This window comes from Miscanthus floridulus, chromosome 11, assembly GCF_019320115.1.
Source record: "Miscanthus floridulus cultivar M001 chromosome 11, ASM1932011v1, whole genome shotgun sequence".
Taxonomy (NCBI): Eukaryota; Viridiplantae; Streptophyta; class Magnoliopsida; order Poales; family Poaceae; genus Miscanthus; species Miscanthus floridulus.
Window position 1 is genome coordinate 24,382,360 of NC_089590.1, and position 27,486 is coordinate 24,409,845.

Genomic DNA, 27,486 nt, shown 5'->3' on the forward strand with positions numbered 1-27,486 from the left:
ACCAGCAGGCCCCATCTATCAATCTATGTATTACTTGATTTCCTTATTTGTTTTCATAGATTTAAATGCATGTTTCAAAAATTCATATCTAGAGCTAGGAGTGTCCAAATGGAGTGAACCAAATTTTGTTTGATTCATCATAGAGTGTAGTATTTGATACAAATATGAAACCTACTATTTGGGATGTTTTTCTAGGAGAATTAAATGGAGCTAAATAAGTGCTTTTAAATTGTTTTCAATCTTGTGAAATGCATAACTTGAGCTAGGAAAGTGGTAAAATTGTGATTCCAATTTTGCTGATCTTGTGTTGATTTGATCTAGTTAGGAAAAATATTGAACTTGCAGTAAACTTGATTGGAGTAGGGTCTTTCTATTTATCTTTTAATAAATGGTGTTTTCTACGGAAATTCATAATGTCAAAAATAAGTAACATATTGCCATGCAAATTTTTTTAAAGTGTTAATGGGTTTTAGGGAAGCTAAGAAAAATATAAAATCTGTTGTTTGACACTTTTCAATAGGGTTAACTATTTTCACTAAAATCAGCCCGTATAACTTGTCATTTATGTAGAGGGTACTGTACTTGTCTATTTGGCATTAAATTTTAGGGCAATAGGCCAAATGATTTGAGAGTTATAGATGTTAGAAGTTGGTCTTCTGAAATGCTTATTCTATAGAATTTCTGGATAGACCTGGGAAGTTTACCTGTTTTGACTAGGATACTGGTTGAATCAGCTTTTGGTGATTAAATAAAAGTTCTAGGTAATTTTATAAGCTTACCAGAAAGTCCAAGATCATAGGATTTGGATGAGTAGAACTCCTGTTATGATTAAAACATGTAGAAGTTGTTTGTGGTCTAGAAATTGACTTGGTGAGAAGTCTTAGAAATTGCTAGAGAGGAGATATGCACCTACTCAATAAATAAGAATTCAACTTTGTTATCATCCTAATGACCTAATATGATGGTCATCATTAAACCATGCACATTATCATGTCATGTCATCAATGACCCTTCTTATGCATTCATGATTCTCACTTTATGCATGTCCATGCAATAGGTGTGATGGAAGAAATCACCATGTTGGAGTACGAGGCTAATCCCTAGGAAGAGCATCAGGAAGTGTAGCAATAGGATGTCCTAGGAGAAGGCGAGCCCGATGGTGAACAGTTGCCAGAGTGCCCAGATCATCAGCCCTCAACCTTTGTGAATGGCAAAACCCAGAGCATTCTAAGCCTCCTATGTTTTCAAACTATCAACTTGAGTCCTTCTATATTGATGCATTAAGTACTAGGAGTTGATTAGAACCACTTGCTGCATATATCTTCCTTTTTCAGATATATATATCTTGAATCCTATGTAGGTCTAGGATCGAATATATGCTTAGCCATGCTTAGTCGGTAGAAGTCGGGTGATTACCTATCACCTGCATGATATAGGCTGATAACTAATCACGGTTGGCTATATGTGCTAGCGGGGAATATAACCATGTGTCAATGAATAAAGGAGACCAAGCGGGATCATGATAGAGAAGCAACAAGGCATGGAGGTCTTGGGTGCCTATCTATCCCCATCTGTGTCGATTAAGGACCGATTCGTTGTATGTCCTTATGTCATGTTGAACACATGCCTAGCACTTAGCTAGCCAGATCCGATGATATGACCATGAAGCCGAGTAGCTCAATTTAGGCTAGGCCCTGATAAGTGAAAGTGCACACACTGGAGGCAGAAAGGATGTGTGGAGAGCCAATGGCGGGACTGGGTCCTGATCTTCCTGGCAGATTGGTAGAATCTCTAAGGCTGCAGCGCTGATTGGACCCACGAGTTAGTCCTGAACTATACCGAAGGTGACCTGAGGCTACCTTCATGGGGTGTGCCTCGGTTTGTGTTAGGAATAAATTCCCCAGCTGGGTAGGAATCAATTTCAATCATCGTCTCTCCCATATAGTGAGAATTTGACTAAGCAGCAGCAACGTAGAGTAACTTAATGGAAACTTGATGGTTATGATGATGCCCAAATTATTCTTATACCGGATATGGTTACTAATGCTTGTTAGCTTAATCAAGTGATTGCTCTAGTACAGGTGCTAATCTATAGATGCTTAATTGAATAGGTATTCAAATTGATGTTAGAGGTACTAAATCTCCAAGTTATATTACTTAAGCTTTTGTTGATGGAGAGTAAGACCAATGGCATGGTCATTCTATATCATCTCATCTATGTGCTTTTGTTGGAGATGATCCTAAACTGGTTATGTATTTGAACTATCATGATGTTGTTTCAAACTATGTTGCTTCCGCTACTTCTAAATTTGGGTTGTAATAACTTCGTTGAATCTCTGGTGTATGAGAACTATTTGTGAACCTATTGTAACATGTGACTGGTTGTGTTGAATCATGAATGATCTTGGTTTGTACGTTGGTTTGTTTGAGATCCTTTGTGATTTCATCAGACTACCGGGTTTATATGGGTTCAAGTATGATGGTTCAATCGCTTTGGTGATTGCTATTGTACTTGTGCTCTTATAAATTTTATGGTTCTATTACAAGAACCATGGGGTAATGTAAATGGAGGCCGAGCGGAGTCTATGTGTAGGTTGACTCATGTGATTCCATCTATGTCGATTAAGGACCGTACCGTTGTTGGTGCTTTTGTTGAGATTGAACGCATGCCTCTCACTTAGCTGGCCAGATAACTCGTTCTGACCATGAAGCTGAGTAGCTCAACTTAGACCAGGCCCTGTTCTGTTAGAGTGTGCACTCTAGATGGTAGTAAGGATGTGCAGGGAGCTAGACGTGAGCCCAAGGGCAAGCCAGGCCTAAATGTCCTGGTAGCTGGTCATCCCTGATTGTGCAGCACTGGGTGAACCCATGAAATGTGGACCTGAGTTGTACTAAAGGTGACCTAAGGTGACCGTTGATCTAGTCTGCCTAGGTTTGTGTTAGGAATAAATTCCTAGCTTGTTCAAATCGATTCGAATCGCCGTCTCTCCCGGATAGTGAGAAACTTGGCTAGTCCCAACATCGTAGTAACTATGTTATGAAATGATGGTTATGATGAACATGGAATTACTACACCGGCTATGGTTACTATTGTATGCTACTAAATGATATACCACATGTTTGGCATAGGTTAGTTGCTAATCTAGAGATGAATAGTTATAATTAACTTGATGACCGAATTATAACTGTATACTTGAATTGGTAAGCTTTTTATGCAAAATGTTATCAAGCTAGCTCCACTTATAAAGCCTTGCATAATCCTTGGAGTCACTTTGTTTTTGGTTTATGATAGGTAAGTCTAGCTAAGTACCTTCTTGTACTTAGGGTTTTATTTCCATTGTTGCAGATGGTACAGTTTATCATGGCTATTGCAAGAACTGCTTCTATCCCGCCATGGACGTGGAGTGAGCCCTGGGTAGGCATCTCTTGTTAATACTTCTTATATTCTTTTGTGGAAGTGTGATCGTGGGCTGGCACTATGTTTAAACAATGATGGCAGATGTTAGTTTCAAACTTTAATTTACTTCCGCTACTATTTTACTTAAACTCGGTTTGTAATAACCTAAAGGCGTATTATGATGGATGAACTATATTTGTGAACTTTTTGTGACGTGTGACATGTGTGTTCAATCATGTATGATCTTCGTTGTATGTTGATGGTTAATCGAGACCCTTCGTGGTACTCGATGGACTACCGGGTTTATATGGGCTCAAGTATGACAGTGCGACCGCTTGCGGGCTACCATTGTACTTGTGCTCTTATAAATTGGTTGGTTCTACTATAGAGCACCTCCATCCACCGGTGATCGCAAATGACTCCCTATGGGTAGCAAGCTTGGAACCTCATGGTTCTCTCCGAATTTCTCACCTTTCACCTCTTTCAAACTCAGCCTCACAAAAGGGGCTGCAAGCAATACGTGGACATGGTTGGAGGTGGTTCAAACGGTAGGAAGGTCCCTATTTATAGACCCAACAGTGAACTAAGCATCCTGAGCCCCCCCCCCCCCGTGCCATGTGGCACACCATGGGAGGCCATAGCCAATGTTAGGTGCCCATGTAAGGTTAGGGAAATTGAGATCCTCCCAAAGACAAAGTTGGTACAACATCAATGAGACCACTCAACCCTGCCTGGATCACACGCCCCAATATGCAGCACACTGACATGGTGAGGCGTGGTAGTCATGTATCGCACCGTTAGGGCGTCCTGGCAAGGTGGGACATAATAGCCACCTATCGCATTGAACGCACTATCCTACAAGGGTTCGAGCGACGAAGCTCGGACAAGCCACCACCACAAACCCGTACTCAACACACATGCATCTCAGTGCTTTTGCGATCACTTTGTGATCACAAAAATGCTCAGGGGCTACTGTCTGGGTTATGATCGCCGAGTGTCTCAAGGCATCGATTAGTTAGCAAGCCGAGTGGCCCATGGTATGCGAGCTAGTATAAGCCCAAATGATTGAGGCCTAGCTAAGCCAAGTGGACTAGGCCAGGTGCAAAGGCTAGGATCGGCCACGACCCCTCCATTCTACCTTAAGCCGCGTACCGCATAAAGATTCACGACCTCTCCACTGTCCCGACCATTGGGAGGAATGGGGAGAGGCCGAGCCTAGCCAAGCACATATGCTCTAACAAAAGTGGACATGCTGCACTAATCCTGCAAGTACCAAGGGGACAGCGGTCACTCAGCCTGGTCAGATGCCATTCCTGTGCCATGCAACAGAGACAAGATAACACCACCAAGTGGTGATGGCCAGTACGGTGACCTACCATCCAAATACGACTTGAGGAGACACATGTACATCTCCACCCGCTACTAGATGGGATCCACGATGATGGTCTTGACTTAGAGGCCATCCAAGCCAACAGGAACAACAACCCTTGAGCCTAGGATTGTAGCCACCAACTCAGCAAGCTAATAAGATGATAGATGACCTAGGGGCAGCTACCAACTCATGTACAATGTTCCTAGGAGATTAGGCGATGATGAAGGCCATGGCAAAGACCATGTCGCACAGGATGGCTGGTGAACCACCACCGTGCCTATAGTGCCACCACGGACAACACAGTAGCACCATGCCACACCTCACCATGACATGGGCACAAGACCATGATGACAACCACGTCCAAACAAGCACCACAAGATGGTGTTACTTGCAAGCCAAGTTAGCTAGGTTCCCTCCCTCAGGCTCATGACCCCTCGGTCGGGAGAACCTCCTTCTTTGTATATGCCCTACCCCCAGACTCTATATAAGGGCAGCTAGGGCACCATCTCCATTGGGATCCACACAATCTCTAGACTCCTGAAACTTCTCTTCGAGCAGGTCATCTCCTAGCTCCAGCTCTCCTACCCCTTCCACCATTCTTGCACTTGTCATTGTAAGAACTTCAAAGCATTCAAGCGAGGAACACGCACTCGATCATCTCTAAGAACATAGGCCTCTAGCCTAAACCAGTATAAATCCCCATGTCTTTTGGATGCTACCATCGTCTTTTTAGGGCAGCATGGCAATCATATAAATTTACTAGTCTGGTTTACAAATCACCGACACTCTCTTAGACCTTTCTAAACCCTAGCCAGCACCAGAGCTAGAGCCAGATCTAATCCCCTTCATCGACAGCAAGTCCGCTAACGATGGAAGGACCACCATCAGCAGCGGTACAGGCCAGATCCGAACCCCCTACGTTGGCACCTATCATGATTGAGCCATAGCGTCATCGTTGATGACCACCACACTAGATCTGCTACCCCATCATCGACGTTGACTTCACCACTTCTATGACCAGGATGATAAGAGGGCCGTGCTGACGATGCAGCATAGCTAGGAAAAGGAAGAGGTACCCAAATTCCTTTAAGCCTTGTTTGGATGCATGTGTATCCACTTCAGTCCACATGTGTTGGAATGGATTGGAATGGAACTTAGTTTAATTCCACTTCAACACATGTGGATCAAGATGAATACATGTGCATCCAAACAATTCCTTATGATGTATGTTGTATTCTAGTGGTTGAACCTAGGACATGTAAATAGTGATGGGGTTACATGTTTCATTATTGATTGTAGTTCACACGTGCTTTGTTTGAGTAATAGCTTCCGTATAAGTTGTAGTTCACATGTGCTTTATTCAAGTAATAGCTTCTATATAAGCTGTAGTTTAGGCGCCTAATTTTCACACTCCTCTATTTTGTTGACATCCAATACAAGGTTAACTCAATAAATGCCTTTGTAATCTACATGTTGACATCCAGAATATCACCCTGAAGCAGGGGAGCATGTTCAGGGATATGGTGATATAGATACAGATTTAGAAGAGCCGGTACCCCTTGTAATTGAGGTGCTTGTTCTATCTTGTCAGGTTGGGATGGAAGAGGGGTTGGTTTAGGTAGCAGTGCAATTCAATTCTTTGTTGTGTGGATAGCAATGCAATTTTTACATGCTTGCCGCTTAAGTTTATTTCTCCAATTTCAGGATATGGGTTGAACAAGTCATAGAGAAGTCCCTTCCAGTAGGGCAAAAGGCAACACCGATATGGATCCTGGGGGATGGCAATCCAAGAGAGTGGAGCCAACTAGTCTGCAGAGTTGTAGCATCTTGGAGTTCCAACTAGGTCCAAAAGTCAACACGCACAAGGCGAACAAAGCCTTGTGAGGGACTAGTCATGTGAAGATGACCTTAGCCATGCTGAAGAGGAGACTCCACCTCCCCACCCATAGAATGACCAAACTTGCGAAGGTTGGTATTACCATAGACATGTCTATAAATCAAGTCACACTATTTGATATCCATGTTACTTTTCTAACAATCTGAATGTATGAAAACTATGTAGTACCATTGCAGAGAAGAGCGAGGAAGTCAAGGCAAGCAATTAAGGGAGTTTTGCTTCACAAAACCACCCAATCAATGGGAAAAAGGATGCCCATCTCGGTTGTCAAGGGGAACAAAAGGCCACAAGATCCATTACAAGCTGCCAAGTTTGCCTCAGAGGGAGGTGTAGTAGTCAGGTCTCAATTACCAATTTTCCCTCACTAGAAACATTACAAGCGATGGATTGAACATCTCAATGAATTTGTAGCCAAGCTATCTATAAGTATGTATATCCTCTATTGACATTCAACTCTGCCTTGAGCAACTTAGTAATGGATTTAATTTGCATTCACACTTCTATAGTTGAGGTTGGCCATTGATGACAATGATGAAGCAACAAAAGAAGCATGCACGAGTGTATTCTAGTTTGTTATATGGCAGACACGGCACATGTTCAAGCAATCCTACTTCAATGGCGTCCCCACTGATCAAATCAGAAAGACCTCTCCTATGTCTTGCATGAATGATGCGCAATGGTATGCCCTTGTCCAAAAGTGGTCAAGTTCCAAGAACAAGATTTGTATGTGTGTGTGAACTCATTTATTTCTTGTCTAGTCTTTATGTGGTCTACTTGGGCTGCAGTCTAACATAATTGTGGTTATAGGTAGTCTCGGAGCAGAACAAGCGAAACCGTGCAAAAGTCAAGTACCACTAGGTTATAGGATCTCGCTCCTATGTTTCCCACCTGCAAGCATATGTAAGTGATGATTGTGTTACTCTTTTTATATCAAATACGCAATGCCTTTTACATCAATAGAAGGCATGTGCAATTTTAACAGAAGTACAAAAAAAGGAAGAACGCAAGACACGATCAAGAAGTGCTTGATGAAAAACATGATCGACCTCATGAAGATGTTGATGCAGTGGGAATCATCAACAACTTCCATACCAGTAGAAACATGGGACTAAGCGATACTACAAGAGAAGCAGTGATAAGTACCTTCATTTGCTTTCCTTCAAATTTGTTGTAGCCATTGCCATAAAAGAAGGAAAAGTAGGAGAATAAAGTGGCACCATCATTTTGAAGTTGTAAATTACTACAACAGTTAATATGTTACCTATGCATTGTGCTTATGAATCTCTATCGGCAGTAGGCTGAGGAAGACCTATGCATTACTTGTAATGAAATAATCTCTTAGTTCTGCAATTTAAGTCCTCTTGCACAATCTGTAACCTAATGTTTATTCCTTGGTTTTCGTAGGAAGCTATGGAAACTATACAAGTAGAACCTATTGCTGATGTTGTTTCCAAGGTCCTCTCCTAGGCCAGCTGCAACACCTTTTCATCGAAGAATGTTGGTATCAGGACAAGCTGCTCCATACTTTGGGAATGGCTTGCTGCTCAATAGGAAAGTTCAGCTGGCCTCGCTGAACAAGTGGATCAACTGAAGAGGAAGGCAGAAAACACTGAAAGGGAGTTTGAGGAGTTCAAGAAATAGCAGTAGGTGGAGTACAATAAGCTCCATGAGCATATCATGCTCTTAAGCACTAGTAACTCTTAGTCTTATTGATGCAGTGAACATACAGTTTGTTTGCTAATTTGATGTGAACTTGTGGTGGCTTGATACGTGAACTCTGTTAGTGGTTTGCTGTTGAGCTAAACTATTGTTATTTGATTCAGGTTCAATATAATTATGCATGTAGTCATTTTGTACAGCAGCGTAGATCTGAAATCATTTTTTCTAATGTAATGATTGGTGGGCACGTGGTAGATTTGGCACTGGCCACGTCATTAAATAAGAATATGACACATGGACAAACTAGTGAATGACACGTGTAAGTGCCAGGATAGGACACGTGGGCCAATACAACCAAATATGTGGTACAAATTTGTCTTGCCACGTGGTCGAATAAAAAAAGATGCATGGGTAGCTCAGGGCGCGACACTTGGCCAAATAAAATACTGACACGTGGATGTATAGCATCCTGATACGTGGTTGAGTAAAAGAAAGATACATGGGGTATTGTGGTCATGCCACATGGACCAATAAAAATATGACAAATGGTCCAATGAAGAAGTGACAAGTGACCCAACCGCAACACGATATGTGTGCCAATAGAAAACTGATCTGTGGAACAACAAGGACTCAACACGTGGTCCAGTAAGAACCTAAAATGTGAAAGAACCAGAGATGGCCACATTGTGCAGTAAGAGGGTAACACGTACCCGAACCATCTCCAATGCAACCGGCTATAGTATGTACACGTGGAAAGCATCTCCAATGGAAGCACCCGCTAGCATGGCTGCCTCCTACCATGCATGCCAAAATAGTTCTATGATGATCAGTTTTTTTTCACAGATCAAGCCACTTCTATGGCAAATTTCTAGATTCATCACAGAAGTTCAAGTATGATGCGACTTCTATGACGAGTCATTTTTCATCATAAATTCATCATAAAACTAAAATTATGACGAATTTGACTTCTTTAGTGACAAAAGATATTCGTTATGAAAGTGCAGCTTTCTAGTTGTGCATAAATTCAGACGACATGGTGAGATCCAACAGCCTCAACGTACAAGCATAGGATGAGACCATTACAGCAATCTAAGACAGCTACCCTAAAACTAGGGAAGGGCAAGAAGGATAAGTCGGGGTGTTCACCAGTGACGCTGGTGAAGTTTCGCTTACCATTCTCGCCATCGTAGAAAAAGCCGGCCATAGTCTGGGGCAGCACCTTACAGTTGTCGAAGATGACACGCTTCTAGGAGCAACAGACACATTTGTAGCAGAGCAAGGAGTGACCAAAGGATCTCATGAACAATATCCTCTGTGAGGCTGGCCAGTGCGTTCCTATTGTTGGGGGCCTCCTCCATTTTGAAGAGCCTGCGATAGTCAGTGTGTAGTAGGATGAGAGCTTCCTTCCTAATGAGATCACTAAAGAGAAAAATAATCTGACAAAGATCCATCAGTGAAGTGCGAAAGCATTACCCTTGCCTTTGATATAGCGGTGGCTTGGCGCGAGGCATGCGATGGTTCACATAAATTGCGAGAGAGGAACAATGCGCCAACCTTGAAGATGGAGAAGTGAAAGTAACGGTGATGTAACTGTGTTGTGGGTAGTAGTTGGGAAATAACTCACGCTAAAATTTACTACCACCGGTGCACCAAATGGTCGTGTAGGGCTGGCGGTCATAACGCCTATCCCAGTCGGCTCAGCTTTTCATATGACGGAGAAAATACCACTGCTGCATCTATTGTTAATCCGTGGGTGGTAGAAGTTTTAACTGCCGGTTTCCTTCCTTAGGAGCCCTCGCTATCGGTCCAACTGACGATGGAAGTACAACACCGTCGCTTCTGCGCGTGTTTAGTTCCCAGAATTTGGGAATTTGGGCTACTGTAGCACTTTCGTTTTTATTTGGCAAATAGTATTCAATCATGGACTAATTAGGCTCAAAACGTTCGTCTCGCAATTTCCAACCAAACTGTGTAATTAGTTTTTTTTCGTCGACATTTAATGCTCCATGCACGTATCGCAAGATTCGATGTGATGGCTACTGTAGCACTTTTTGGGAATTGGGGGTGGGAACTAAACACACGCTCTATCGCTATGGCAGTGAAAGTGGCGACAGTGGTATATCAATCTGTAGTAGTGATAAAAGAGCGATAATCGTGACTGCATATATTGTTCTAGGATTGTCGTTCAAACCTTGCTAAAATATTTGGCATAATATTAAACCTTCAAGCATTTTGGGATATACATGACACTCGAGCAAGCAGAATGGTCTTCTTTTCGGACATTATTAACAATCAAATCTATGGGTATGGTTGGCAGACAATGAGACAACTGGTTAAGCATGAGTTTTGTGAATAAAAGTATAACAATGACTTATGCACCTCATTACAATAATGAATTTTCTGAAAACGGAAACCAACAATAATGCATTATGTGACAAACTGAAGCACCAAAAGATGGGCCCAAAATGCAAACTTAGCAAACAAATTTGGAGCACTAACATGGCAAGAACAGTTTAAAAATTGTTGTCACCACAAAAATAAAAAGATGATGTGAACCTACAACTCACTAATAAAAAGATGATGTGAACCCACAACTCAGTGATACACTAATCATCCCGCTACAGATAGATCTAAACCATATCATGTGCACCACTGAAGTTGACACCTGATTTAATTTTCGATTTGAACTCCATATCATATTTCCTTCCTGCAAAGAGCTGGAGAACATAGGCATGAGTTAGACCCTATAAACCACCAATTATCATCAGAAAAGAGATACAAATTTCAGTATTGGATTTGAGATCATAACATCACAAATAATTTGGGCCAGGCAAAACCAAACCGGTAAATGATTTTACATTCCTAAAAAGGAGCCCATATATCCCTTTCCCCTGGGGGAGCCTAGATGTTGAAGAAGGATAATCGTTGAAAAGATATTTATTCATACGCGTTACTTAAATCCATTAATCAAACAAGACGAAGATACCACAATATTTTCTTAGTACTTATTACCTAGTATTACGGGTAGAGAGAAACAGCAGTACATCGGGAGACGGAGAGTCACCTAGGGTTTCCTAGACCACACACGAAACAGCGGGAGGAGGATGCATCGGGGGCACCTTCGCTGGCGGCCAACGGCGAGGACCGCTCGCGACGTGCCATAGCCGGGGACGGCCGCCGCCGGGGATGACGCACGACGCTGTGGCATAGCCAGGGGGCCGCCGTCGCCCTGCCAGTGCCTCGCACGGCCATCCAGCGACACTAAGGCTGGGCCGGCACATTTCCAAGTAGGGAGAGAGAGAGGGAGAGCGAGAGAGAGAGGGGAAGGCGGGGGGCGTACGCAGTGGAGGCGATGCCTGTGGGACGAGAGGCATCAGGGTCAGGAGGAGAAGGATCGGGAAGGTCGTTTGGAAGGAGAAGCAGAAGCCGATATATATTTGTTGCTCTAGATTTTGATGAGAAGCCGGACAAGGTCAGGAGAAGTAGGAGAAGCTGCTCCGGGGGAAATCCAATCCAAGCGATGTGGGCCGTTGAACCGAAGATCGGATGACTAGGATTCAAGGCGACATGGCCGGTGCTTATGTCCGAGAAGCTATTATGCTTTGTAAGGTTAATAATAAAAATAAAATTTAGAATTTATTTATTTATTTATCTTTCTACTAGATATATGCCCGTGCGCTACACGCGGACCACATTTTTACTCATGCCATCTACGATGACAAATTTCATTATTTTCATAAAATATTAAAAAACTAATACACAAATTTATATTGGCCATCCTAAACTATTTCTAAATTTCTTTATATATATATATATATATATATATATATATATATATATATATATATATATATATATATATATATATATATATATAGAACCATGTTATCTTTCTATCTGCTCTGTGCATTCTTGTCCATTTTTCATGTTGGAGTGTCCGTCTGCGAGGATTTGTTTTTTTTTCTCATCGTTTGCGTTTGCGTACACACCCCTCGCGGCCATGAAGCTTCACAAAGGGCAGTCCATTGTCACGAATGATCTCCATCACCGTTGCCACACCGGTCCTCGCACCTTGCTTGCCCTCATCGTCGTCACATTCTACGACGTCAACTTTGCTAATAGTTACGAGTACATATGCTGCACCTCCTCTTCATCCTTTTCACCGTTGTCAACGACGTCTCTGCCTACGACCTTCTTGTCTTCAAAGGCGTTTCGGGTCAACTCCTCGTCTTCGGCCATCGCCACAGAGGCATGTGAGCTTATGCGGGCCAATGTGTGCCAAATGACGAGGCATCTAGTAACATGCCCGTTCATCGACTACATCCTTCAGAACATTATGAAAACGCCCCGTGGATTTATTAAGCACAGGCAACGCAGGTGCTGATTGGACTCGACGCCGTAGTCGGTGAAGAGACCAAGTTTTTTCAGAGCCAAACTCGATGATTTGTTTCATCGGCATGTAATCAGTCATTTTGTTTTGGAAACGGTTTTTTTTTGCGGTATATGATTTTCGATCGGGATGAGTTTGTTTCAGAATTGCCGTATATGTTTTTTTCGCAAACGTTTTTTTTGTTGTATTTGTTTTTTTGGAAATGGTATTTTTTTTGAAATGGGGAGTGGAAGAGTTCGTTTCTGAAACGGGGATGTGGAAGAGTTTTTTTTTGAAACATTTTTTTCGCCTTTTTTTGCCGTATCTTTTTTTTTGCCGTATTTGATTTTTTTGCCCGAATTTTTTGAAACGATATTTTTTTGGAAATGGGGATGTGTAAGAGTTTATTTCTGAAACGTCATGGGATATGGAAGAGTTTGCTTCTAAAACGTTTTTGTACTGGTGTTTTTTTTGCCGTACCTTTTTTTGCCGTATTTGTTTTTGTTTGGTTTTTTTTTATCGTGAGGCGGGGCGACACTGACGATACCTGTAAGGATTTTTGAGGTGTATAATATATAATCTATTCTTACCAAAATAGTTTACTTTGGCCACCTCTTAAGCTATCCATGTCACCTCCAGATGCCTCAGCCGTCCGAGTCCAATTCAGAGATTAAAGTTCAGGCTTCCTCCACCGAAATATCTTCTCTCCCTCACGCTCCACATCCTCCAGAGCCCTTATCGTCTTCTCCCGACCCCGAGCCCCACGACCCACGAGCGCCGTCTCTCCCTCCTCCGTCGTGCCCGTCCCCTTCCTCTCTCTCTCCCTCTGCCGGCAAGGTGGCCACGACGCAGACCGGGCCGCAGGCGGTGCGCTAGCGCTGCCTCTCTCTCTCCCTCTCCCGATGAGGCGCGTCACCTGCCAGGACCCTACGGTGGCGGCGCACCAGCGCGCCGGCGAGGTGGCGCGCCGGTGGTAGTTCCTGGCGCTGCCCGACAGCCGCTATCCCTCCCTTAGCCCGTATCTCTCTCCCGATGTGGCGCCAGCTCCAACAACCATAGGGTTCGCTGTCGTACTGACACTTGGTTCGTCCCTCCTCCATCTTGATCTCGATCTAGATTTGCTATTCCATCTTCATCTTTTCTTCTCTCAGATCCCTGCGGTGGACGACTGTAATCACCGGCCTCCGCACCGTCTTTCAGGTACTCCCGTTTCCTCTTTTTTTTTGTTTTTGCCATCTGATTTCTCCCCCACATTAAGTTGGATTTTCTGTTCTAGGGTTTGCGCTCCAGTGCTTGCTGCTCCACTGTTTGCCTTCTCCGTGTTGATCCCTAGGAGGCATGCTTCAAGTCAACTGCGGCGGCACAGGTACTGGTCAGGCCGAGTGCCAATGCACTGCTGTGTTCTCTTCTCTCCAGTTGTATTGTGTTTTCTTTTCTCATTTCCTAAATTAATTCAGCAGTTCGAAATCTGTTTATAGAGGGCTGACTATGGCATGTACGGAACGGAACCAATTGATCAAAATGGGTTATGGCCATGGAGGTGAGCCATTTGCTGATTTATTATGTAATAATTCTTCTGAAGAGTAATTTCATCTATGCTTTTAGTTTTTGCTGCTCTTAGTTTTTCTAGAGCCTGACTGACAGTAGTCAATGGCAATGCAGTTGCACATAGAGATGGTGTGAACAGGATGTGCTGTTTGTATCACATTGCGGTCCATATTTTTTCTTTCTTATATTCCTAGGTATATTAAGTTTCTTACTTGCTGTATCCATGATTTCAAGGAATATCGACAGAGCCTTTAGCCTGCTACGCCAAATCATTCAAGAACTTCATGGCTTACATTTCAGGTTTGGGAATCGCTACTGCATCCGTCAAGACCAACAACATTGACAATCTTTGCAGGTATAATTGGGTTAGCATCCTTTCATAGCACAACTTTTTAAGTGACTGTTTCTGCAGTCTGTATACTTGAGTTGCTTTTCCACTGAATGTGGATGTAGTTTGTAGTCCTGAGCTCTTTTCTATCATACAATTTCTTGTGTGCCTCTTTACTCAGCTTATTTTCCCATTACTTACTCCATGTAGTGTCTGAGTTGAGTTGTTGATTATTGAAATGGTAATGCCTTTGAGTTTGGCACCATAGCGCTTTCAGAAATTCTGAAACTCAAAGGTTAGTTTGAAAAGAAATATTTTATTGGCAATATCTTCTGTCTTGGTTATATAAATGCTGCTATTTTTCATGTTACCTGTTCTTCTTGTTGATCTCTTTTATGAAAGGTTACTTACAGTATTGACATAATGGTAATTAAGATTCTTGTAGCTTTGTCGTCTCTTCTTACACAATCCAGTTACCTGTGTATAGGCAGTGTATTTCCCACCTCTCAGTTCAATTAATTCTTTGATTTAGTGGTTCACTAATGTATTGATATGTGCAGTTTGTTCACATTTTTCTGCAGATGTCATTTCCTGATTACATTTGCCTTCCTGGTTTCTTACATATTCAATATGTCGATTCTCAATGGTACCAGCATTAACCAGGTCTGGGCTCCTCCTTTTTTGCCCATTTGAATCTTCAGGTTACATGTGTCTATATTAACTTACTCATCTTATCAGCATTCCCTCTGAACACACTAAATTGAATTTATTTAGTCAGCTGTGGTCAAGGAGAAATAAATTCTTTGCCAAAAAAATTCTACATCTGTATCTGATAATCGTCTTAATATACTAGTATATATAATAAGGGTGAATTGGACTAGTATAAATTCTTTGCCAAAAAAATTGAATTTATTTACTCAGCGAGGGTGCGCGTGATGGACTAGTATATATAATAAGGGTGAATTGGATTCTTGCCTTTACAATTTTCAGAAGTTGGAGATTTGCCCTTACAATTTGAGGAATTGGAGATTTGTCCTTCATATTTTTGCCCTCCCTGAGCTTTGCCCTTTTCTACGTATGAAGCCTTCTTGGACCCACTTGCAGCACTTGTATTTCTGTATTGGACCAAAATGCCCCCTGGACAAGAGGAAAAGGGAGAGGCGAACAGGCTAAAGCCGCATCCATCCATCTCCCGTGCTTTTCCCTTCTCCCTCCTATGTTCTCTCTCCATCCTATGTTCTTCCCCTTTCTCCCTCAACAAACCCTAGAACTGGAGAGTGGAGACAGCGGGCGATTGAAAGCCGACACACGACAATAGGATCTGCGGCTGCGACGAACCCTAACCACCTGTGCGTGTCCAGTGGTGGCGATGGAGGCGCCCTGATGGAGGGACCTAAGTCGGGTGCGCCGATTTGCCACACTAGTGCGGCAACGATGGAGAACACTGCTCCTAGGTAATCTTTCCTCCTCCTTTCCCTTGATTAATTGTGGTGACCACAGTTCCCTTGATTTGGTGGAATCGATTAGCTGTGCATGTATACACTTTGATTTGGAGTTTGATTTACTGCATGGTAGGGATGGAATGTTTGTGCTAGAGGTTAAAGTCCAAGGTTTTGCTTCCAAAGATTCTGCTAGTAGGAAATGTTACACAAAAGGCCATGTGTTTAAGTGGGATGTGGAGTATGGGTCAATGTCACTGGACTTACTGTTGAAAAATATGGCAACTGAATTGAATCTGAGCAGTAACTAGACACCCACTGTTTGGTTCTTTGACAAAAGATTGAATGAGGATGCCAGAATAGTTGGTGAGATTCAAATGCTAGATTTGTTTGAAATGTATAAGGAGGAGATGAGGTGTGAGGTTGTGGTAGGTGTATTCGATAGGTCAATTTGTGTGGAAGCTGAATTTAATGCCATGGAGCCTATATGTGTGGTTCCTCATGATGATGCAAATGTTCAATTAGAGGCAGAGGCAGCTGCCAACATGTCTAAAGAACCCACTAATGCTGCTCCTGATAATCTAGAGGCAGCTGTTGATGTCGAGCCAGACAGAGAACCTGATATATTTGATAATGCTGAGGAATATGTGGGTGTTGATGATGAGGCCATGTATGGGATTGTGCCGGTTGCTCCTCAATTTGCAAAGCCATCTGACAATTCTAACACTAATGTTAGGGCTGAGCCAACTTATGCTGAGCCATCTGATCCATTCTTCCATGTTGAGGCAGAGGCAGAGGTGGATGATGCTGACCCTCTCAAGGTCCAAGTACTGCATGATCAAAACAACCCAAAAATAGAGGTGGGGGCGTTGTTTCCTGATATAGTTGCATTCAGAAAAGCAATAAGGCACTATGCTATGAATAAGGGGTTTGAGCTTGCTGCTGGGTACAAATCAGATAAGTCAAGATTCACAGCTAGGTGTGCTGCTGAGGGATGCCCTTGGAGAATACACGCTTCCACCATTTTTGATAAGAAAACTGTACAGGTACATTCTTTGTAGTTGTTGTTTTGTATTTGATAAATGTTCTTGTTTATATTTGCAAAAGCATTACCATGTCTATCTGCCTTTCTGTAGATCAAAAAGCTTCCTTCAAATCACGATTGTCCTACCACCAAGCTTAGAGTAATGGCTTCTCAGGGCTGGTGTGCAGATAGGCTTGGAGATTGGGTAAAGAAGAATCCAACAAAGAGAGCAAAGGAAGCAACAGAGAAATTGGAGGGTGACCTTAGAATTAAACTAAAGTACTCAAAAGCTTGGTCTGGATTGAAGGTCGCCTTGGATAAAGTTCATGGTACGTATGAAGAGAGCTTCCAACTTCTTTTCAATTGGGCTGTTCAACTAAAACAAAGTTCACCTGGAAGTCATGTAGACATAGAGGTAGAGAAGATTGGTAAAAAATATAGGTTCAAGAGGGTTTTTGTTGCTTTGAAGCCATGCATTGATGGATTCCTAGCTGGTTGTAGATCTTTCATTGGTGTAGATGCATCTTTTTTGCATGGAAAGTACACTAGACAGTTGGTTGCAGCAACAGGTGTTGATGGGCACAACTGGCTATACCATATAGCATATGCTATTTTTGACTCAGAGACTGAGGACAACTGGACCTGGTTCCTAAAAAATCTGCACAAAGTCATAGGAGACCCACCAGGACTAGTTTTGTGTTCAGATGCTTATAAAAGACTAGAGAAAGCTATGGGGGCTGTTTTCCACAAGCTGAAAATAGGGAGTGCATGAGGCACATGTACAGCAACTTCATGAAACACTTCTCAGGGGATGTTTTCACTGACCATCTCTACCCTACAGCTAAGAGCTATACTGACTATATGTTTAAGTGGCATATGAACAAAATTTTTGAGTATGCTCCAGCTGCACTTAAGTACCTTGACCAGCATCATGGTAGAATTTGGTATAGAAGTGCCTTTCTAAAGAGAGCAAATGTGATTATTTGACTAACAATGTTTCTGAGAGTTTCAATTCTCAGATCAAGCACTTGAAAGGTCTTCTCATCCATGAGTTAGTAGACAGGTTAAGGGAGCTGATAGTGGAGAAAAAGTATATTAGAAGGAAGATTGGACAACAGCTGCAAGATGGGATCCTACCAGATATTTTGAAGGAACTGAATCTTATAAGCACCAATCTGAAGGTTGTCAAGGTGAAAGTTAGTGATGATGACTTTGCTGAGGTGACACTACTTGATGATTGGAACAACCAGAGAAGGCATACTGTGGATCTAAAAAATCAGAATTGTTCATGTAGAGAATGGCAGGTAACTGGCAAGCCATGCAAGCATGCCTTGGCATGGATACTGTCTAATAGAGGAATGCAGATAGCTGACTTCGTGCATGAGTATTACTCAGTTGCTAAGTTCAGAGCTGCCTATGAAGGAAGGGTTCAACCAATGACAGACAGGTCCCAGTGGCCAGAAGTTGATCTTGGGTTCAAGGTTCACCCACCGTTGTTGGGAAGACCAGCAGGTCGGCCAAAGGTGCAAAGGGTTAGGAGTTATCTAGAGAACAATCCCAATAAGAAGAAAATGAGATGCAAACGGTGTGGAGGTTTTGGACACTTCGAGAAGACCTACAAGCTTGACATGGTTGGAGAGGATGGTGAAGTTGCTAGACCCAACAAAAGGCAAGATTTTATTTGAATTATTTACTGTTATATGCATTTTACTAGTACTGTGGTTTAATGAAAAGTGCATTTACAAGAAGAGGACAGATGATGATGCTGGACCATCCAAAGCTGATGATGCTGGACCATCCAAAGGGAATAAAAAGAAGGCTTCAAAGAAAAAGACAACTTCTAAGAAGAAAAAAACACCGTTGAAGAAGAAGTAGAAGAAGGATGCTGCTGCTCCTCTAGCAAAGGTTGTGAGAAGCCTGATGGACATGTTCTGTGGAGGACACTGAGACTGATGGTGCATTTCTAGATATTTTATGACCTTTGTTTTGTAATATAATGTTAGTGAATTGTCAACTACATGCCTTTGATGGCAGCAAACTGTAAACTGTGTGTGATCTATGATGGAAGTGAACAAGTTAAAATTCTTATGTGAATCCTGCTGAATTTTATTTGATGACAAGAGCATTGCTCAATTAGATGATAGAATGACAAGAGCAAAGCTCAATTATATGACATCATACACCACTAGATTGCTTGTTATGGTCGGCAAGACCTATGCTAGGAGAAGTGGCAAGACCTATCAGACCTAAGCATTGGCAAGACCTAAGAATTGGCTACAGCCTCAGGAGCCTAAGCTCTAACATTGCTCAAATAGATAACAGAATGGCAGCAAGGCTGCAAATTCCAAACTCAATTATTAGCAAATAGCTATTGTCATACATCTGATAGGCAAAAGCCACACACACGGCTACATCACTTCCAAATTGTGCTCAGAATACAACCAATGACTACACCTACACACACGGCTGCAATAATGACATAGTCCTTCTTTAGAATCTCTACTTGCACCTTCAACTTCGAGACATCATTCACAGCATTATCAAGTTTTGCCTTTATTTTATCGAAATCTTCCTTGAACTCTAGAATAGGGTCGACAAACCCATGTCCACCATCTGCACAACTAGGAAGGATCGCCTTCTTCATTGGATGTTGCTTTAGATTGCGTAGGACATCTTCATACTGCTTCTCGGACATGATGGTGCCACATGTAGTTGGGTCATCCTGCAACCGATGAAACCATACCTTCATGACTACCATTCAAAAGCACAAAATTGAACAAAAAATTGACTTACTTTGATGTTGTTCGAACACTTGACGAAGGTCTGGCCAAAAGTGGCCTGCTACTTGCTTCGGATCCGTACTAATTTCACCTTGCAGTGTGGGCAGTCCACGAGTGGGGCGAAAGTCGAGCTCTGGATGCCCCCGAGCTGGAGCCAGCAGCACCTCCTCCCATATACTGACTGCCACTCATCTGGGTAACAACAGGCACCATATGCACATGACAAAGATAGGCGGGCGTCAACGGCGATAAGAAGTAGATGCGCCAAAGGTCGGGCCACGACGACAATGGGGTGTACCATGGAAAAAAGGAGAAGAATGGGGCACCTCCAATCGCCGGTGTCGCCTTCAATCTGCGCGGCCACCGCCTCTCGCCGCGTGGCCGCCTCCAATAGCCGCGCGCCGGCCTCAAGGAGCTGCGCGCCTAGCTCCAGTCGCCGTACGCGCCCGCCGCCTGTTGCCCACGCGTGCGCCTCCAGTCGCCCGCGCGCGCGCCCGCCTCGACCAGCCACCTCCAGTCACCCGAGCGCTGGCCTCCAATCGATGGCTAGGGTTCTTCGATTGAGGTAACGAGGAAGAACACGGGAGAGAGAAACCGGTGAGGGAGATAGAGAGAAGACCGTGGGTTCAATACCGGTTCGGTTGATTTAAAGATTGATGGGACCCAAAGACATTTTAGTCCAATACAGAAATACAAGCGCTGCAAGTGGGTCCAAGAAGGCTTAAAATGGCAAAGCTGAAGGACAAATCTCCAATTCCTCGAATTGTAAGGGCAAATCTCTTCTGAAAATTGTTTGGGCAAGAATCCAATTCTGCCATATAATAATAGATTAGCTGCTTCCGCTGCGCTCTTCTGCGGTGGAAACGGCGAGAATGGCGCACCAGCCCTATCCCTATCTCCGGCACCAGTATGATGGCCGCTGCGAGAATGGCGTTCGCCTCTTGCGCCTGCCTCCTCCCGTCCTCATCCTCTCCGCTCACCCTCGCGAGGCCCCGCGCGGGCGCCGTCTCGTTCCTGGCTGCCCGACCGTCGCCGGCGACGGCGCCGAGATCCGGCAGGAATCTCTTCTGCTCTTTATCTCCGACGTCGCTATCGCTAATGGAGGACTCCGTAGCACCGCTGCCCCCGCAGGATGCGGTGGATGAGACGAAGCACCCCGTGCCGGGCGGGAACGAGAAGGCGGAACCGACCATGGAGGAGCTAGTGGGGCTGCTGGACGTCCAGGTGGGCCGGGTGGTGAAGGCGTGGAGGCACCCGGAGGCGGACACGCTCTACGTTGAGGAGGTGGACGTAGGCAAGGTGGAGCCCCGGACCATCTGCAGCGGCCTTGTCAACTTCCTCCCCATCAAAGAGCTCCAGGTGTGCACATGATAAATTGCGTCCGGTGGTAGAGTCACGGTATCCATTATTTATCGATTAGTAATAAGCCTATCCTGGGTTTGAGTCGCGGTCTCCTACACAGGCGAGGGTAAGGCTCGCCACTAATATCTTTTTCTAGACCCCGCACAGAGCGGAAGCTCTCTGTAGTAGGTACGCCCTTTGTTAGAGTACATATATCAATTAAAAGGGACAAACACCTGTCACCTCTATCAGTTATGATTTATGACATTTCCAGTGTATCTAGTTTGATTTTTATATGTTGCAAATAAACTCCAGAGAGAAGGACAATGTAAGGTTAGCGTAAAAAATCCTCATGGATCATGGCTCACTCTGGATTTGAACTTGAGTATAACCAATTCGGACATATATGATCAACAGTTAGAGAAATTGGGGACCAAATTGTCTCAACAAATAGAGTGTATCGAATCATCATCGTGGATATAATTGTCGGTCTGTCTGAGTCTATGAAATGTGGGCCTGATAGCCAATTTTCTGTCGAATCATGTGGATTGTATCCATGTTGTAACTTACATCCATTACTTCATTCTTGATTCTGGTGACCTGTGCAGGACAGCAACGTGATTGTTCTTGCTAACCTCAAACCAAGGAACATGTGTGGCATCAAGTCAAATGGCATGCTCATGGCTGCCTCTGATGCTTCCCATGAGAATGTGGAGCTGCTCATCCCTCCAGAAGGTTCCTTCCCTGGTGAAAGAGTATGGTTTGGTTCAGAAGAAGAAATGCATCGTCAATCTGACCCTGCATCACCAAATCAGGTATCACATAATAATACAGATTTAAGACATTTTTCCTATCTTTTGAATGATTTGTTAACAACTGGTTGGGTGTTGAGTGTTGACTTATGTGCAAGTAATGCTTACTATTGCTTGCTTTTCTTAGCCTCTGCAATGATTTGCTATTGTTTCTACACCTTATTGAATGGAAGGTGTAGGCGACCACTCATCCAGCAGATATATCATGTCATAGGACTTCCAGATAAGCATGACCTAGAACTCTAGAAACATTTTTCAGCATCATCAAAATAAAAATGAGATGTCATTTGATGTTCTTGTTTTTATGTTACCATGCTAAATAATTTTCTTGTGTTTCATAAATGAACTTAATTAAGTATCTTTGACATTTGCATGGGCCATTGTACATTTCAATTTAGTATTGTAGATAGACCACAGATCAGATGTCTGAGAAAAGATCATTTCATATGGACCATATTTTGATAGCAACTACATCTTTTAAGCTCTGATGTTAGTATGCTATTTAGATAGAAGCATGTCATATAGATTGTAGAACACATATGGTTACATCATTTTGCAAGTTCAATTGGAAAATCCATAGTTAAAGAGTCTATTTTCGACTTGGTATTGGTCAGAACTCTTAAGGAAGAAATCTAGTGGACACAAATAACAGAAATAAATAGATATATCTTCTAGTATTTCTAGCAACTTACACTGCAATTTGGTGCTTTCTAAGGTAAAACAAAATGTGGTGAAAGAACTAGTCCTGTGGAAGTGTGGATGTGAAACAAGCTTGAATTTGAAAACCTTGTTAATTCCTCTAAATAAAAAACAATGTAAGTAATACATATGAATTGAAATTTACTGAACCAATTTATACTAAACAAACGTAGGGGCCTTATATTATACTAAAAACGTAGGAATCTTAGTCATGCTGCTGAAGTTGTTTCGGAGCAATGCAGGCAATGCATCATTCCACTTGTGTCAGGTCCAAAAGAAGAAGATCTGGGAAGCTGTTCAGCCTCATCTTAGAACAACAGATAACTGCATTGTGGTTCTTGGTGATAAACAAATGCGTACCTCTGCTGGCCTAATTTTCTGCAAATAGCTTCAGGGTGCAAGAGTGTCATAAATCTTTATGATGAACATCTTTCTTGTATCATGGAATCGTGTGTCATGTACCTTCCCTGCAAATAATAACTACACAAGTAGAACAACAGTGAAAGAATTTTCTTTCCAACTATTGAGATAATCACCATACTGGAATCATTCACATTTAGTTCTCACTTTTCAGTGTCAAAACTAAGTGCTTCCTGGTCATTATATTTACATTATTTCCTAGCTAAAATTCAATTGAAGATTCAAGGTTGACGGAATAATCTTGAATAAATATGTGAATTATGAAGCATTAGGAATGTAATTCCTATTGATGAAAATTCGAGGTCAGCTACATAGCTGTTGCTGCTCCTGGTCTGTGTAAACTGTGATGATGACTTCGATTGATCTCAGACATAGTTTGCAAAAGTGCAAAGAATTAACAAAATATCTTGGCGAAAAAGTCACATTGACTTGAACATGATTTTACGTATTCTGCAGCGTTTAGTCGTTGGTGATGCTGTTGTATTCCAAACGTTCCAGAAGCCATAGCTAATTCTAAAATTATTAAATTCTGCCACACCAAATCCTTCTTGTGGTGGTTCTTGTATTTCGCCATTCGTTACATATCAAAGCATTGTACGCAGATGAACCACACTAAGGTTCCGTTTGAGTCATCAAAAGTCGAGATGGCTAAATTGGCTGCCAATGATATGGGCAGTTTCAGGGCTTCAGGTCTATAAACAAATTAGAGACAAGTTCATAGCTTTCCATCATTTTGGATAAACTATGCTCCAATGTAGTCTAAATTGTATCCTAGCAAGACAAGCTTTGGATTCAATAGGCATCGCACTGAACAGATTCCAATTGATTCAGTGGACTGACCATCCCGCTGCTGACTGTCATGGGCTCATGCTCTATAGCGAATGCCAGCTGTATTAGCAAGCACAGGGTTGTTCGTACAAAACCTTCTGTTTACACCAAAATTTGGAAGAAGAACGCGGAAAATCACAGGCTTCTAAGATTGTGCTAATCAAGGAGTCGATTGAGTAAGAATTGATATCTGTCGGGTCAAATGCGATACTGGGATCGGTTCTCTCCAAATAATGTCAGCAAATAACGATTGGCATCGAGAATATACATATCGGACTCTACAAAAGAGGAAAGATTAGAGTCAAGTTATCTTAAAGTATAAATATTTTCTTCATACAAAAAATTGTACTGAGTCATACTCTAGTAGGATTTGTTTTTAGGCTCTGGTTATAAATACCAAACCCTGGCTATTGTAGACACACAATCAATCCAATATACAAGTCATTTACTTTTTCGGCTCCGGCCACCCCTTAGGAGTAAGAGTAGAGTAAATCTCGGCGAGTTCTTCAGCAAGTACGGTTGCATCGATCTGGTTGACCTCCGCTGCTTGTTATAAGTACTGTCATGGCTTATACATCTGTTCATACGGCTGCATTGATCCGGTCGACCTCCACTGCGACTCTAGTATAAGTTAGTTATCGATTCTTGCTTAGTTTAAGTATGGTTGCATCGATCCGGTCGACCCCCACTGCATGAACTAGATAAAGGTCAAGTTATCGGCTCTATCTAAGGGTGGCGTTTCTTCAGATAGATTCATTAAGTTACCGATATTGCTTATTGCTTCCATTATTTATTTAATTACAACAATATCACTTCGTCCGATTGGGATTGATCTAGATCGGTCTTATATCCTTTTTAACCCATCATTTGTTAATCTAAAATTGATCTAATCTGTACTTTAAACGATGAGTTATGTTTTATCGGCTGTTTTATATCAACCTTGATCGTGCATAGCGTAGGTTAAGGCGTGTTTGATCTTGAGTAGATCTATTGGTTAACGAAAACTGTTCTATGACCTGTTATCACGGCCTATGTGATTCTGCCTCACACCCCACTGTTAACACCGTGGATTAGGGATTATTATTTGATAGATCTGTTCTTGAGAGGGCATGATCTTAACTATGTGCTATGCCTGAATCGGCTGTTTTAGCCGATATCGAGCGCTTTTACGAACAGTTCGCATCACGAGATCATTGAAGTAGCGATAGGTTGAAAGATGTGTTAGCCCCATGATCTTATTATTGTATTATGATTTGCATGATTCTGTCTTATGCCACACTGATATTAGTAATAAGTTAGGGTCGTCGAGTCTATTGTTGTTTCTACGGCCTGCATGATTCTGCCTCATGACCCACTGGTCATAGCGATAGATGAGATCTAATATGTTCATTAGATTTATTTCTATTAAATGGTTGAATGATGATGAACTATTTCTTTTATAAAGGAGTTCGGTTACTTGCAGTCATTGGCTTAGCATGAACTAATTATTGTTGATATCTTTTTGCTAGTGATCAGTATTTGTTTAAACGACATTCATAATGATAACCGATTCTTCTTACACAACCCCATGAGCTTTAATCGATTTATTCTTATAAATTTGCTGGAATCGGCTATTTAGTCAATCTCCTTTCATATCGTCTCTCAGAGCCGCACATTCGGGACTGTCTAGCAACACCGGCATGTTCCGCCCTTAATTACTGATAAGCTTTCTCTCCTTATCAATTGCAGGGTCAAATTGACTGGCACGTCTCGGGAGGAGTACGCAGGATTGACCACCCTTGCGCTAAAGCTAGGCGGATCTTCAGCTCCATCGAGCGGACCTTTCTAGCTTGCTACGTGTGTCCTCAGCACGGCATAAAATTTTGTGTCGACACACGTTTCTAGCACGCTCGGTGGGACCCCACAATCATCATGGCGGTTCACAACAACAACGAGATACTTATGCTGCATTATGAAGATCTACCTGATGGGGATAAGGGTATCATCAGCAAAGCTATAGAAGAGTTTCAGAACAAGTGTTTGTTGTCCTACACCAAAACACATGACAACACAATTGTTCAGAAATTTTCACTACCAAGAGTTCTATTGCATGGGCAGACGGATACAACTGAGGATGAAGATAGACGTTTCTTTAAGGGAGTTGTTGATAAATCTGTTCGTGATGCCATATCAAGCCATAACGAAACTTTCATGGACATATTCCACAACGCCATGAGAGAGGCGATTTATGGGTTTACAATTGGTCAAGGTGGGCCGGCTTATTACAACATTCTAGATCTGTCGACCCAAGAGACTAATCAAGTCGGTACCAGCCATCAAGAAGCAGCACCAGCTGGTATTGGTGATGTCCAGACAGTTTAGGGTTCATCTGGACAAACTCAAGGAACTACTACAAATCAGACACAGTACAATCATGAACCATCAATACAGCATGTGCAACAGCCGACGGGGCAAAGTCAGAACCAAACGATCAATTTAGCACATTAGGCCACATACTGTCATCGGCTCAAAAAATAGCACCATCAATTCAAAGGATCCATAGCGATATGGATCCTTGTGTCTACAATCAGAGACTTCAAGCAGCGAGTCAGCAAAGGACCTAGCAGATCGAGATTCCACAAGGGTATCACTTTGGCACAGATTATAACACCCTTCACATGATGCCAAATCCAGGGTATCAAGGCACATGAGATTTCAATCCACAGATGGGTTAGCAGGTGCAGAGGAATCCAAATCCGCAAGCTGATGAATTATTGCTGAGGGTGACTGAGATGATGAAGAATTAGTTCGGTCTGAAGCCAAAAGGGCTGACCTTTTCGTACAAATGCCCATATCCAGAATGGTATGATTTGGTTGCCTTTCCCACAAATTACAGGCTCCTAGAGTTTGCTAAGTTCACTGGCCAAGACAGTATAAGCACAATAGAACATGTCAGTCGATATCTTACACAGCTGGGCGAAACATCAGTTGAGGATGCCCATCGAGTTCGTTTCTTCTCCTTGTCCTTATCAGGGCCAGCCTTCACTTGATTTTCATCACTACTAGTCAATTCCATTGCCAATTGGGATGACCTAGAGAAGAAGTTTCATACATATTTTTACACTGGGACTGGAGAAAAGAAGATTACCGATCTAACAACTATAAGATAGAAGACTAATGAATCGGGCACTGAATTTCTTCAGAGGTTCCAAGAAACCAGGAACTTGTGCTTCTCCTTAAATTTAGCTGAAGATCAACTAACTGCTTTAGCTGTTCAAGGAATGCTGCCAATATAGAAAGAAAAGCTGCTGGGATAAGAATTTGACAACTTGGGACAATTGGCTCAACGAGTGGCAGCGCTCAATAGCCAATTCCAGAGTATGCACAGAGATACCTGGTTCCAGAAGACTACCACAGTAGCCGAAGCTTATGATCCATACTCAGTTGATGACGGCTATGAAGATGAAGAAGTGGTTGCTGCGGCTGAATGGAATTGGGGCAAGAAGATAATAATGGTGCCAAATCCTTGTGGAACAAGAGTCGAGGAGAGCTATGACTTTGATGTCACCAAATCAGATAAGCTCTTCGATTTCT

At 42.6% G+C, this 27,486-nt stretch overlaps 1 protein-coding gene and 1 pseudogene across 5 annotated transcripts; both read left to right on the plus strand.

Moving 5' to 3' along the window:
* The first annotated feature begins 17,196 nt into the window (after window positions 1-17,196).
* LOC136491717 (uncharacterized) lies at window positions 17,197-18,908 on the plus strand (annotated as a pseudogene).
* Window positions 18,909-20,620: 1,712 nt separating this feature from the next.
* LOC136493219 (uncharacterized) lies at window positions 20,621-23,324 on the plus strand. 5 transcript variants are annotated; one of them, XM_066489281.1, is made up of 3 exons: window positions 20,623-21,172; window positions 21,763-21,969; window positions 22,908-23,324. In XM_066489281.1, exons 1-3 carry the CDS (start codon window positions 20,723-20,725, stop codon window positions 23,037-23,039), a joined length of 789 nt encoding a protein of 262 aa, XP_066345378.1. In that variant the 5' UTR covers window positions 20,623-20,722; the 3' UTR covers window positions 23,040-23,324. The 5 variants fall into 5 exon arrangements, with proteins under 5 accessions (XP_066345377.1, XP_066345378.1, XP_066345379.1 ...); XM_066489282.1 differs by having other exon boundaries at window positions 22,934-23,324; XM_066489283.1 differs by having other exon boundaries at window positions 20,624-21,172; window positions 22,094-23,048.
* The last annotated feature ends 4,162 nt before the right edge of the window (window positions 23,325-27,486 follow it).

Coding starts and splice junctions, on each gene's coding strand:
- LOC136493219 (XM_066489280.1), top strand. CDS start 20,723: ATGATGGCCGCTGCGAGAATGGCGTTCGCCTCTTGCGCCTGCCTCCTC. Junction 21,173..21,762: donor TCCCCATCAAAGAGCTCCAG/GTGTGCACATGA, acceptor TGACCTGTGCAG/GACAGCAACGTGATTGTTCT.